This window comes from Eulemur rufifrons, chromosome 14, assembly GCF_041146395.1.
Source record: "Eulemur rufifrons isolate Redbay chromosome 14, OSU_ERuf_1, whole genome shotgun sequence".
Lineage (NCBI taxonomy): Eukaryota > Metazoa > Chordata > Mammalia > Primates > Lemuridae > Eulemur > Eulemur rufifrons.
Window position 1 is genome coordinate 11,400,133 of NC_090996.1, and position 13,390 is coordinate 11,413,522.

The following is a 13,390-nucleotide window of genomic DNA, read 5'->3' on the forward strand; positions in this document are numbered from 1 at the left end:
CTGTAACCTCAAACTCCTGGGCTCAAATGATCCTCCTGCTTCAGCCTTCTACCTGTTAATAAATGTAATGACTCAGGTGAATCGCCAGGGAATTATGCTAAGTGGGAAAGAAAAATCCTAAAAGATTATATGTTGTATGATTCCGTTTATATAACCTTTTTGAAATGTGTTAGAAACAAAGGACATTCCAAGTTTTGAGGAGCACAAAAAGACACCCCCCCAACCAGAAAACACACAAAAAAACAAAGGACAGATTAGTTGTTGGCAGGTGTTGGAGGGTGGGGTTATAAGAGAGCCATGGGAGGGGACTGGTGTGGCATAGGAACTGCTAAGAATGTTGACTGTGGTGGTGGATAAATGCACTTTCATGTGTTAAAGCTGTATAGAACTTAATAAACCCATCAGTATGAATAAAATTAGGAACATCTGAGTAGGATAATTGGATTGTATCAATGTCAGTATCCTGGTTGTGTATTATCCTACAGTTTTGTAAAATGTTACCATTGAGGGAAACTGGGTGAAACATACAAGGGATCTCTCTGTATTATTTCTTATAACTACACATGAATCACAATTATCTCAACACAAATTTCAATTAAAAAACAAGTAATAAGCCTCACCAATGATAGTAATATAGCAAGACTTGTATACTGGTAATATTTAGTGGAGGTTGTAATTTAGAGAAAGAGCCCAAAGATCTCTGGGCATAAAAGAATAAATAGATGCACTAATTAATCTCAATTTTGTATATTTGATTGTTTTAAAAACTTCATATTCACATGGGAAGCAAAAGAAGCCTAGATCCTAAATGTAGAAAAGAGCTTAAAGGCTAATGTGACCTAGCCACTGGCCTCAGAGGCACCAGTTCAATACAGAAAGGTGCTCTCAAGAGGCATTTGTTCTAGCTGTCCACCCCCAACAGGAATCCTCTGCACGGTGTCCCAACTGCATTTCTTCAGGGTAACAGCACTAGAAGGTTTTGGAGCAAAGACTACCACACACATTTTACACGTACTGATAGGCACTACTATTTATCGAAAGCCTGCTGTATTAGACTGCTAAATCTCTGTGATTTAGTTTATGCCTCACCACTGGAAAACGTCTCAAATGCCCAATAACACTGACACTGGGAAGTGATACATTTGGGGGAAATAAAATCAGCTGCCAAATCCTACACAGAAAGGAGGGTCAAAACCGCACTTTGTAAAGTCATTGCACAGAGGACACTTGAGACTAAGTTCCATCTCTGTTTCAGCAGAATTGTCTGACACTTTGTATCTATTTGTTTCAGATAGCTTTAGAAGATAGTATTTTTGACAAATTTGATACACGATGAAAGGATATCAAGGTACACCTTAAGTTCAATGTGAGGGCTGGCCCACAGCCTTAGAACAAAACAGGGGCTGATGATTTTTAAGTGGACAAATACCTTTTGTTACTTTTGTCAATTTTTAATGGAGCAGAAGATATAAGCAGCTACAGACTGCAACTTTACATCAAAAACTGTGCTGGAAAAAGCATTCAATTTCATGCCTTTGCCCAAGCTGCTCCCTCTGTCTATGTCTTTCCCCACCTGTTGGCCCAGCAAACTTGACCCTTGCCTTTAAGCCCTAGATCAAGGTCCTCTGTGACTCTTTTGAGATGTCCCCATTTCTCTCTTCTTAGGTGGAATTTTTCTGTAATGTGTTCTAGCCCTCTGTAGACATCTCTATCACTGTACCACAGTCAGTTGTTCCTGTCTGTTGCATCCAGTTACCTGAGCCTCTGAAATGCTGAAGCCATGACTGATTATTTTGTGTTCCTGGTTCCTAGCCACATAGCAGGTGGCTGATATTTACTGAATGAATAAAACATTAGCTTCTACATAGGGAGGTCTTGTTAGGACAGGCTGTGTTGAAAGACACTGTTAGGTATCTCTATTATAGTTAAATGATAACAGCAGCTACAGATGGTTTCTGGCTTAGAATGGTTAGATTTATGATTTTTTTGACTTTACAATAGTATGAAAGTGATGCACATTCAGTAGAAACCATACTTTAACTTTTGAATTTTGATTCAATTCATTATAACAACTGTATTGTAAAACAGACTTTGTGTTAGATGATTCTGCCCAACTCTAGGCTAATATAAGTGTTCGGAGCATGTTTTAAGGTAGGCTAGGCTAAGCTATGGTGTTCAGTAGGTTAGGTGTATTAAATATATTCTGACTTATGATATTTTCAACTTACCATAGGTTTATTGGGATGTGGCCCCACCGTAAGTCAAGGAGCATCTGTAATTGTTAATAAGTAAACAAAATGCCTTTCAGAAACCTCCACAAGCAACCTCATGACTCAGGAGTTGAGGAAACAAGCAAAGAAAGTCCAGACATCTAGGCAGGTAGGAAAACAATGATGTTAGGCAATGAAAGGTTTGCAGATCAGGAGCAGCTGGGCATCAGAACAGGGGCCTCCACTCAGGTAAGGAGAGAGAGAGAGAGAGAGAGAGAGAGATATGTTTAGTTTGGTTTAGAAAGAAGAGATTTATTGCATACAGGAATAAAAACGAGGGGGAAATTCTAACTGGATTGACAGAAGAATAGGGATTACTTGGGGCCATCAGAGACTCTGGTTTTATTCAGACCCAAGGACTCTCTCTCTTTGGATATTTCACTAGGATTCTTGAAAGTCTGAGCCGCAAGGTGCCAGAGAAATGACCTAGGGCCATCCTTTTATTTTACGAAGGAAAGCCTTGAAGCCAGCCCACGAGAGCCTCTGCTTTCAACGGGCTGAGCCCGAGGCAGTCAGCATGCCAGGTGCTTTAGGTAGATGGCTCCATTCTGAAGACTGTGACTTCCAGAAAGGCCCAAGGCTGCAGGGGATGGCAGCGGATGGCCCAGAGCCTGGTTGGGACACAAATCAAATAGAGACATTAAAAGAATTGTACATTAAAAGAATTAGGTAGTAGGTAAGAAACACATTTGGTAACCCCAGCTTTTCCTTTCTAATAACATTATTTCCTCTCTATAACATGTTAACAAAGAAGTTTGTTTGCCAGAGAAAGCATCATGAGCTTTTAGTTCTAACCTGCAACTCTGGGAGGAGGGGAAATTTAGCAGAAGGCAGGGAAACACAAGCTGTGGGCTGCTTTCTGTTTGGTCAAATTGTATACAGATTGGATAAAAACAAACATCTCCCTCTCACCTTTATCCCTGTCTCTCATCTGGTTCATCTGTCCATACATGGCACCTCCTGCCGTTCTGGCAACTTTGTTATGGGTCAACAGAGCACACCTAAGGGACTCTGTCTCTTTGAGAAGCCTCTCCCTTGAACTTGAAGGATCGGCAAGAAAGGGCCCTGCACGCCCGCGCCAGGTGCCCGGCGTGGGAACAGGCCCTGCCTCCCGCAACCCTCTGAGTTACTCATCAGGAGCCGGAGCCTCGAGTCTGACACCCGGGGGAGCAATTCCGTTCTCGGGCCTGGGCGTCCGCATCTGCAAGTCGGTTCGCCCGCAGGATGTGGCCAAGACCGACGGCGACTGCGAGCGGGCAGCGCCGTCCCGGCCCGAGCGAGAGGGGAGCCCCAAGCCCGCAGCGTCCAGGCCCCGCGCACCCGCGTCGGGCGGGCGGCTTAGAGGCGCGCCCCGCCCCGACGTGCCTCGCGGGCGCGCGCACGCACACGGGGGCACACGGCGCGGGCGCGCGCAGGGCCGGGCCGGCACGGCGGCGGGCGCGCGCGCGGCTCCAGGAGGCGGCGGCGGCGGAAGCGGCGAGGGCGGCGGGCGTCCGGCTCGGAGGTGGAGGCGGCGGCAGCAGCAGCGGCAGCGGCGGCGGCGGCGGCGGCGGCTCGGGACTGGGCTCGGCTAGGAGGAGCGAGGGTCGGGGCGCCGCAGAGAGCGCCAATCCCCCGGCTCGACCCTCCGCCCGCCGCCCGGACGCCTGGGCCGCGGAGTTTGTGTCCCGGCTCGGACCCCGGCGCCCAGCCCGGAGCCGTAACCTTGAGGCGGCGGCGGCGGGGCCGGGCCGGGCCGGGCCGGGGGGCGGCGGCGGCGCTGGATCCGCGGCTGCACGATCGCTGGCGGGAGATGTCGAACCCCGGGACTCGCAGGAACGGCTCCAGCATCAAGATCCGTCTGACAGGTACGGCCGGCTGGAGGCCCACCCGCCCTGCAGGCGCTCCTCGGACCCACGCAGCCCCTCGCCAGCCCCGAATTCCCCGCAGGGCGCCCTTGGAAGTGGCCCTCCCCCACGCCAGCCGTTGTCCGGGACCTCGTCACCCCCCTCGGCGTGTGCCCCTCGCTGCTCCCTCCCGGCCCCGCCCCCTCACCTCTCCGCGGCCCCGCCCCCTTGCTGCCCCCCCATGTTGTTCCCCCCCCCCCGCTTCCCTGCTCCCCCACACCTGCCCCTTAGCTGCTCCCCGGCCCCGCCCCTCACTTCTCTCCTGGCCCCGCCCCCTCGCTTCTCCCCTCTCGGCCCCTCCACCGGTTTTACCCCCTCCATCCTCCCCCTCTCCCCAACCTGCCCCCTCGCTTTTCCCTCCGGGCCCCGCCTCTGGCTCTTTCCCTGGTCCCGTCCCTCGCTTCTCACCATCTTTCCATCCACTCTCGCTTTCCTGTCTCTCCCCCTGCGTCCCCCCTTGCTTTTTCCTCCTGATCCCCCCCCGTTCTCCCTTCCCCAACTTGCATTTGCCCCCTTTTGCTTCTCCCCTCCTGTTGCCCACCACCGCTTCTCGCCCCCTCTTTTCCTCCCCACCGCTGGTGGTCTCCTTCCTTATCCCCTCCTGGCCCCGCCCCTCTCTATTTCCCTGGCCCCGCCCCCTGTTCCCACCAAGCCCCGCCCCTCGTTTTCTACCTAGACCCGCCCCCTCGCTTCTGTCTCGGGGCCTCTGCCCTTTCTTTCCTTCAGCCTGGAATTCCCTGGTCCTACCCTGTAGCTTCTCCCAGTCCTGTTCTCACTTCCCCTCTGGTCCAGACCTCTTCAGTCTGGTCCACTTCCTTTCTCTCTTGGGCCAGGCCACTGTCTACTCTTGTCTCTGCTTCTTCACTTCTTACCTTTCCTGCCTTGCACTTCGCCGTCACCCCGCACTCAACATCCTTGAGCCCCTGTTAGGCGCTGATCCCCACCCACACACTCTGGAGGCTTTGGCAGCTGCACGAATGCAGGCGCCTTGATTCACTCTCACTTCGCCTTCAATGAAACGCCCGTGTTTCCTAGGTGGCTCTGTAGTGCCACCTTCAAGGGTGAGCGCGACGCTTTGCTGTGGCCCTGTGGCTTGGTGGTTTGGCTGTGTGTAGATGCGAGCTGTCTGCTGTAGGTGCCCCTCCCTCGCGGGCCCCAGACATTCTGCATCCTCATCTTACCTTTCGTACTCTCTGTGCTGCGTACGGTGCTGCCGCTTCTCCCAGTTCACCCTCCAAGACTTGCCAGTTTAAATGCATCCCTAAGGCTGGGTGGTAGTGTTGCAAATACAGTTCTGCTTTGGGACTTTCCAAACTCGAATATTTCCAGTTCTAGAAAGGAAATAAAAAGTTCAGTCTAACCCTGTCAGGGATTTTCCCCCGGACTTTTCTGTTCAGTGGCCAGTCTGGTGAGAACTCCAAAGTCGGGGTCTGGGCAGGTCCTTTCAAAGAGAGAATGGGCGTTTTGAACACTTTATGGAAGATGCATAACCGTAAAGTTATCAGTAAACTCCATGAAAACAACAGTAGGTAATTTTTTTGAAACTAAAATTTACCTTGAAAGCCCATAATTGTTGCATGATCCAACTTTTAAGAATTTTTTTTTTTATACAAAGATGTCAGATAATGATTTAGACTCAAACTCTGGTCTTGTAAAGTAACAAGTATATACCCAGAATCTTTGCTTCTGGAGAAATATACTTTATGCCAGGGTGGATAGAAAACACTTGTTACTATATAGATACAGTGTATACATTGCTATTTTTGTGGTTACATGAAAGTCACATTTTTTGACATTGTAATACTTATAAAACTACTGACAACTTTAATTTGGCTCTGATTTACAATGTAATCTATAGTTGACATCAGAGTGGTTTTAGTTTTCTTGTTAAAAGCAGAAGTAGCTGATTTTATGAGTTTTGGTAGAAATGTGATTGTTTTTAGCAGGAATAGTTTTTAATTACAATGTTTGTGTCAGGTATATATGTATTAGCCAATTCTAGTTAGCAGATATGGGCCTTTTCCTCGTGAAAGGGAGGACTTCGTTTGCCCTTCTCCCAAATTATGTTTGGATTCAGGAATTTGGATATCATAAATGCAAGAATGCTTAAAGAGTTTTTGGATGGCATTTGATATGGAAGGATCAGGTGATGAGTGTTTTTTCTGAAACACCTTTTCTCTTCCCCCAACTCCCATAGGTGTTATTAAGGATCTGAGAGATTCTGTGTTTGATCATCCTTACGAAGGGATGAGGTTTAGCAGTGATTGTGTACACATGAGATGCCAGTACATGGAATTTATGTGGAAGTGTTGCAACTAGAGATGTTGTTGACAATGGAATAGGTTTTGGCCTCATCTTTATGGTGTGTTGGGTAGCAATCTTTCAAAAGTGAATGCTTTTGTTACAGGTCTTACAGTTTATTTCCACATTTGCTATTTGAAAAAAAACGACTTCTAAAAATAAGGGTTATTCTAACCATCAATGAATATCACACAGAGCATAATTCAGTGCAAAGACAATGAAGACATTGCAGCTATAAAAGAGCATTTAGAACTTTTGGGCCCATGATTGTATTTGGTGGTGAATAGAGCAATAGATGGAGAGTTAGGAGACTTGGATTCTGGTCAGAGCTATCATTAATGGCATGACAGGGAACAAATTATTTAACATTTCTGGGTCTCAGTTTCTTCATATATCAAATGAGATTTCAACTCCATTGTAACATTCTTTGATCCTCCTCCCCACAGGCTGTTTCAATTTGGCTACCTACCTATCGCAAATTACTGTTAGGCACTTAAATGCTTTCTGTTGTTCTCAATCCTGATATTCAGAAATTTGTGTTAAAGCACAACACTTGTGTTTGATTTATGCCAAGTATTAATGTTATATATTGATTACTTTTAGGGTTTTTTCCCCCCTTGGGGACTCTTTTTGTTTTTGAAAACTGTTTGGTAATATGCTGAAGTGCTTTGGCAACCTGGTCTAAACAGAAGAATGTTTGAGTCTTTATATTTAAAACAGTATAATTTTAAGGAATGTCTTTGTGCTATTTTAATAAGAAAATAGTTTTTAAATGGCTTCAGTAGGTTTGGGGGCATAATATGTGCAAAATCAAGTAATCTTTGTTAAAGAGCATTATCTCACAGACACTTTAGAGTTCACTGGCAAATCAAACACTTTGGAAACATTTTGATTCAAAAACAAGCAGGATTTGCAAAAACTTTGTTCTTGTGTGCTAGACAAATGAATCCTAGATACATTATTTAGGCCACTAAATGGAATGGAATTTTGAGCTCCAAGGGTTCCATAGTGCTCTTCAAGAAAATTAAATTTTACTCTAATGTTAATCAGTTGAAGTATCAAGTGCCTAAACTTTTTTGTGCTCTTATGCCCTGAAATACCCTCATACCTTCTTGTGTTTTTATTAAATATGTCTTTTGGAGCATGACTGCATATTGTGAAGAGAGAAAAATTTTAATTCCAAGTAGAGAGGGGGAAAGAGACCTTCCTTGATAGCATATGGAAATGTGAGGCTATTTTTAAAGTTGTAGCACATGTGATGTAAGGCTGGCTTGTGTTTGGTATTCAGATGATACAAGTGGGAACGAAATAGTTGTAGTAATAGCTGGTAATAACTTTCATTGGTCAATAACAGGTGACCCAATTGATTCAAAATAGTTAAGTTTCTCTTAAGAAAGATTAAGAAAACTGTTAAGAAGGTTGACTCTATCAATTTGTACCAGCAAAGAACCTCACTTACGTAAGGCAGGCAAAACTTCTAACAATCATAACACAGTTGAGATGGAATAAGTGATCAGTTTCTAGCCATGCTCTGCATCTGAGTTCGCATGACATTTTCCTTATGGTCTGCCTCAAGTTTAAGAAGGGACAGTGAAGGCAATTCTTTGAGCTGAATTACCTAAAGGTATAGAATAGGTTAGATCAAATGCTGTTGCAAAACTTAAATTGCATTTATTCTTTAAGAGAAATCACATTCTGCCAAATACAGCTTCTGTCATTGTTTTTGTGATTTGATTATATTTGTGTTGTCTTTTTTTAAAAAAAACTCTTTTTCCAAATCCGTTTTTCTCCTTTTAATCTTCTTGACCCATGTAACTAACTTTAGACATGAAATCTTTCGTTTTCTTTCTTTCTTCCCTCCTTCCTTCCTTCCTTCCTTCCTTTTTTTTTTCCTTTCTTTTCTTTCTTGACAGGGTCTGGCTCTGTCATGCAGGCTGAGTATAACAGTGGCATCATCATGGCTCACTGCAGCCTCCAATGCCTGAGCTCAAGTAATCCCCCTGCCTCAGCTTCCCGAGTAGCTGGGACTACAGGCATGCACCACCACGCCCGGCTACATATGCTTTATTTCTATCTATATTTTTATAGTAGTTGTGATTTATCAAATCAGAATTTTTTTACTTCAAGGCTATTTGTCAGAGTTTAAAACTCCTATTTTTGCAACCATGCAAGTCATTTCTGGATGTCAGGTTTTTCCTTTCTCTTCCACAAATGTTCATTTTCTTGGTTCAGTCACAATGTCATGTTCTAGTGGGGAACATCGGGTGAAACAGAAGAGTTTCTGGAGGCTGAGTTACTTATGAAGAATTTCCTCATGAATTAAGAAGAAAGAAAGAAAAAAAGAAAGACATAAATTTCAGCATCAGCTCAATGATCCAATTAACTAGACTGGTTGTTTTGTAACACATTTTTGGGTACTGGTTTAAAGTTAAAATAGCTGAATTGTGCATTTTATTGAGTGGTTCAAAAAAACCCCAGTTGGATGAAATAATTTGATATCTTCACAATGTTCTGATTTTCTGGTTGAGAAAGCCTAACTTTTAGGATTCTTATTTGGATCAAATTTTTGTAATTTCAAAACTATTTTAGAGGTTAAATATTTTTAAATAAATACACGAAAAAAAATTTTTTTTTTGTCATTGAATAACTTAAATTACTGTTTTGCTTGTTGTTTTGTGAATGAATTTGTAAATGATAGCCCCCAATTTAAAAATTGTTGTCCAGGACACTCTGACTAAAGTCTCTAAGGCCATTCTAGTTGAAGGAGAGCTGTGGAGCTATGTTTAAAAAACAAAAGCACATAGTGAGGTGGATGTCTTCTTTTTAAAATGTTAGAATTACTGTTTTGTCTGCAGATGCAATTTAATCCATTTAGATATTTAAGCTAAGCGGAATGTTGTTTTCACATCTTTGGATTAAAGGGAAAAAAACCTTTTATTGTTTTAAAACAAGGCTTAAATAATGTATAATCAATGCGTCTGGTGATGCGCCCCACTCTGTAATTCCAGCTGTGTTCACCTCCACTGCAGCTGAAAGGAATTCTAATTGGCTGAGGAATGTCGGCAACATCATGTATCACTGAGCATGAACCTATTATGCTGGCTGCTGGGTGATGCATTTCAGATGTTGTAAGCTCCTGAGTCCAACTTGGAGGTTGCTTTCAGGATTCTGGAAGAGAATGTTGGGAAGCTGCGGGTTGTAGGTGGCAGCCTGCTTTCTTCTTTGTATGTTGGGCATCTGCTGAGTTCTCTAAATGCCACGGTGCTTTCTTAAGCCTTAAACACTGGATCGAGAATAAGAAGGTCTAATTTTATTTCTCACTCACAAAAGTACCACAGTAAAGACAGGGGTACATAGAATTATAACCTTTTCATGAATCAGTTTTCCTATATGTAATGTGAGAAATATGCCTTTTTATGTCACACAAGGACCTGATAAAGATGGATGAATTAAATATTTTAATGAGTAGTGATGAATTATTTATAGGGTAGCACAATATAAATACAGTCATAGATTCCCTTCGTCTCTCATTCTTAAATAATGTGTAAATAAGAAAGCCAATGATGTACTTTGATGCTGAAGAAAATAGAACCAATTGATAAACATGGAAAAATAATACAATGAATTGGTAAATTCTCTATGTATTCAGAAAGTTCCTTAGAGAAATAGTGTTACAAGCCAAAGCCACTATCATCTTTAAATGGTGAAACCTTGGAAGCATTCTCATTAAAATCAGGAACAATGCAGGGATGTACACTGTCAAAACTGTTATTAACTAGAGAAAGACATCAGAAAGCAGGAAACAAAATTGCTGTTATTTGCAGGTGATATGATTGTATATCTTTAAAAACCCAAAAGATCAGGTGAAAGACAGTTATAAGCAATAAAACACAGAATAAAGTAGCTGAATAGAAAATTTCTCCATGGTAAAAATAGGATAACATCAATATGCCAAGACAAACAGGGAAAAAATTTGCAGTCAATATGAAAATGAAAGTCTGGATTTCTTAATATGCAAATAGCTTTTAAAATTAATTAGAAAAAGGCCAGTAACCTAGTTGGCAAAGAATATGGACAATTCTCGAAAAGAAAATGAAAAATAGTTTTTAAATGCGTCAAAAGATACTCAGTCCTATTTTCTCCCAAATATCCATTTTTTTCTTTTTAAAGAATATTTATTTTTTAATTGACAATCAGCCCTATTCATACTAAACAAAATACAAATTAAAACTAAGTGTGAAACAGATTTTCATCTAGCAGATTGGCAGACCAAAAAGTTTGAAGATCTTCTGTGATGACAAGGGTGTGGGAAAGAAGGTCTTTCACCCTGTTGGTGGAATGCAAATTGATACTGTGGGTACTTTCTGTCAGATAATAACTGTATATGCCCTTTGATCTAGCAATTCCGAACCTAGGATTTTTTTCTTACAGAAATATTCACACATTTATGTAGTCTTCTGTGCAAAATCATTGCAGCATGGTTTGAAATTACAAAAGACTGAAATCAACCTAAATGTGAATCAACAGAGAACTACTTAAATGAATTATTGTGTATCCCCAAGGATGTGTAGTTGTTTAAAAGGAAAAGATAGTGCTTTATATTCTGATATGGAACATTCTCTAAGCTATATTATTGAGTAGGGAAAGAAAGCATGCTTCAGAAGAGTGGATAGTGTATGCATTACTATTTAAATAATAAAACAATATAAATAAAAGAGGAAATTCATAGATGTATTTGTGTAGAATATCACTGGAAGGATAGGGTTGAAAACATTGTGATTTCCTCTGAAGAGAACTCAGGGCCTGGAGGAGAACTGGAGAGAGACTTCTTTTCATTGTATTCTTTTTGTATTGTTTAATTTCCTCCCTTCCCTCTACCTCTTGAGCATAAATTGCTTTTCAGCAATTAAAAACATTAAAAAGTTCTTAAGAGGAAAAGAGTTTCTTAGAGCAACTAGTAAGTACATTAACTGCCAATAGTAACCATTATTTTAAAATGTTAAGTATTCTGAAAATTCAAAACGATTGTGCTCAATGTATTTTAAAGGACCAAAATAGCATTTCAAAGCATATACCCATGTTTATAGGCATTTCCTCACCACGAGGGTTCTTGGGTTCTACAGAGTAGAATACTTTGGCATACTTGTAGCTCTGAACAAACTTATTTTCCCAGAGAATATGTTTATCCTGATACTAAGACCCCTGGACCCCCCAAAGGCTTGTTCTAGCATATTAAAGTAAGGTCAAATGATTCTTTCCAGGTTCAGAAATTTGGAGCTCCTTAGACCTAGTTCATATAGTGAATTCTTTGAAAAAGTGTGGTCTTGATTCTGAATAATAGTGCTGGTTTATATAATTTATTGGAATGTCATTTGGGGTTATCTCTGGCCTATTTTTGTAAAATAATCTTATCCCTAAAGGGGGGGGGGGTGTAAAACCCTCACTTGCATATGCCAGTAATAATAATTTTAGTATTTTTCCAAGTATTTGGAAATCAATATGTTTCCTGTAAACTTCAAAAGCTTGCTTTTAATTTTAATATTTCCTAAAAAGGAAATGTTGATATTGGACTCTATTGAAGTAGAAAATATGGCAACCCCATGTAATATGTTGCCTTTTTTTCCTCTCAGATCTTTGGGATAAAAAGTCCAAAGTTTTACTCAATTGTATTTCTATGTATATTACCAACAAATTATAGATTTGAGAATTGCTTGGTGCCTGCTCTTACATGTCAGTGATATTAATGCCTTAGGTCTGTACAGCGAGTGTTTCATAGATTTCAGAGGGTTCTCATGTACAGTTCCTTACTTGAGTCAAGGCAGCAAGCCAAACTTGAAAAGGGCTTTTTTTTTTTGGTATGTGTTTGTATTTCTAGGTTAAAAAAATAGCATGCAATTTGTTTTATGCTCTAAGAACTCATTGTTCAGGAGAGAAAAGGATGGTTTTCTTGTCCTAAACGGATAACCATCTCACATGCAGGTATAAAAATACTTAAGAGGCACACATAATCCAACTACAGGAAATTTATATGCTTTATAATAATCAATAGTTATGTGTAAGAAAAGGCCTAACTTTACTCATAGGACATTGATTTAACTCTTCGTAGGCTTTAGTGGAACAAGCTTTTCTCTCTCTCTATTTTTTTTTTTTTGTGAGATAGCCTTTTTTTCTCTGTAATTATGCAGGGTTCGAAATGTGACATTCCTCTCCCTAAGTAGTTGTCCTTAGCTTAACATGCCTAGTCAACTTAAGCTTAACATGTCCAGGACAGTTTTCTTGCCCCACCCCCACCCCCCAGAAGCCACCTTCTCTGGTCTTCCTCACTTCATTACATCTACCCAGTTGCTCAAACCGAAAATTAGGACTCATTGTCATTCTTCATATCTAATTTATCTTCAGGTTCTCTTGTTTCTGCCACCAGAGTTTATCTGGGATTTTTCTTCTCTTCATGTTTGTTGCCCCCATCCTAGTTCAAGCATGATCATCTTTTGCCCGGACAGCTACTTCTTGCCCTTTTTTATTTAGATGCTACTTGTGACCAAAACCATCCTGCTACAGTTAGTTACTTCTGTACAAAACCATCCTGCTGCAATGTTAGTTATTTCCGTATTTCAGAGATGTTTAGAAGATTAGTTATAGACATCTTTGGGCTAATTCTAAAGTAGAGATGAAAAGAGATTTGCTGCTAACGTTGCCATTTTATCCTGGCTAGTGCAGCTCCTTCACTGTCTTCTCCATTGTTCTCTTCCTTTAGCCACAGCTCGGGAACACGGTGAGGCTGGACAGTCATCCTTGACAGGGTAAGATGGAGTTTCTCATGGTCTGATGACTTAGGGATGGCCAATGACAAGTTTAATCATGTCCAAGACAGCATTGTATGATGATGGAGAGAGACCAGGAAACCAAGTTGAAGACTACTATTTGAAAGAGTCG

The 13,390-nt window shown here is 41.8% G+C and overlaps 1 protein-coding gene across 3 annotated transcripts in view; it reads left to right on the forward strand.

Moving 5' to 3' along the window:
* The first annotated feature begins 3,817 nt into the window (after positions 1-3,817).
* SMURF1 (SMAD specific E3 ubiquitin protein ligase 1) overlaps positions 3,818-13,390 on the forward strand; it is a 104,580-nt gene continuing 95,007 nt past the window's right edge. For all 3 annotated transcript variants that reach the window (XM_069486537.1, XM_069486539.1, XM_069486540.1), the window contains exon 1: positions 3,818-4,117. In XM_069486537.1, coding sequence (XP_069342638.1) covers positions 4,063-4,117 — 55 coding nt within the window. In that variant the 5' untranslated portion in view covers positions 3,818-4,062. The remainder of the gene's footprint in view (positions 4,118-13,390) is intronic.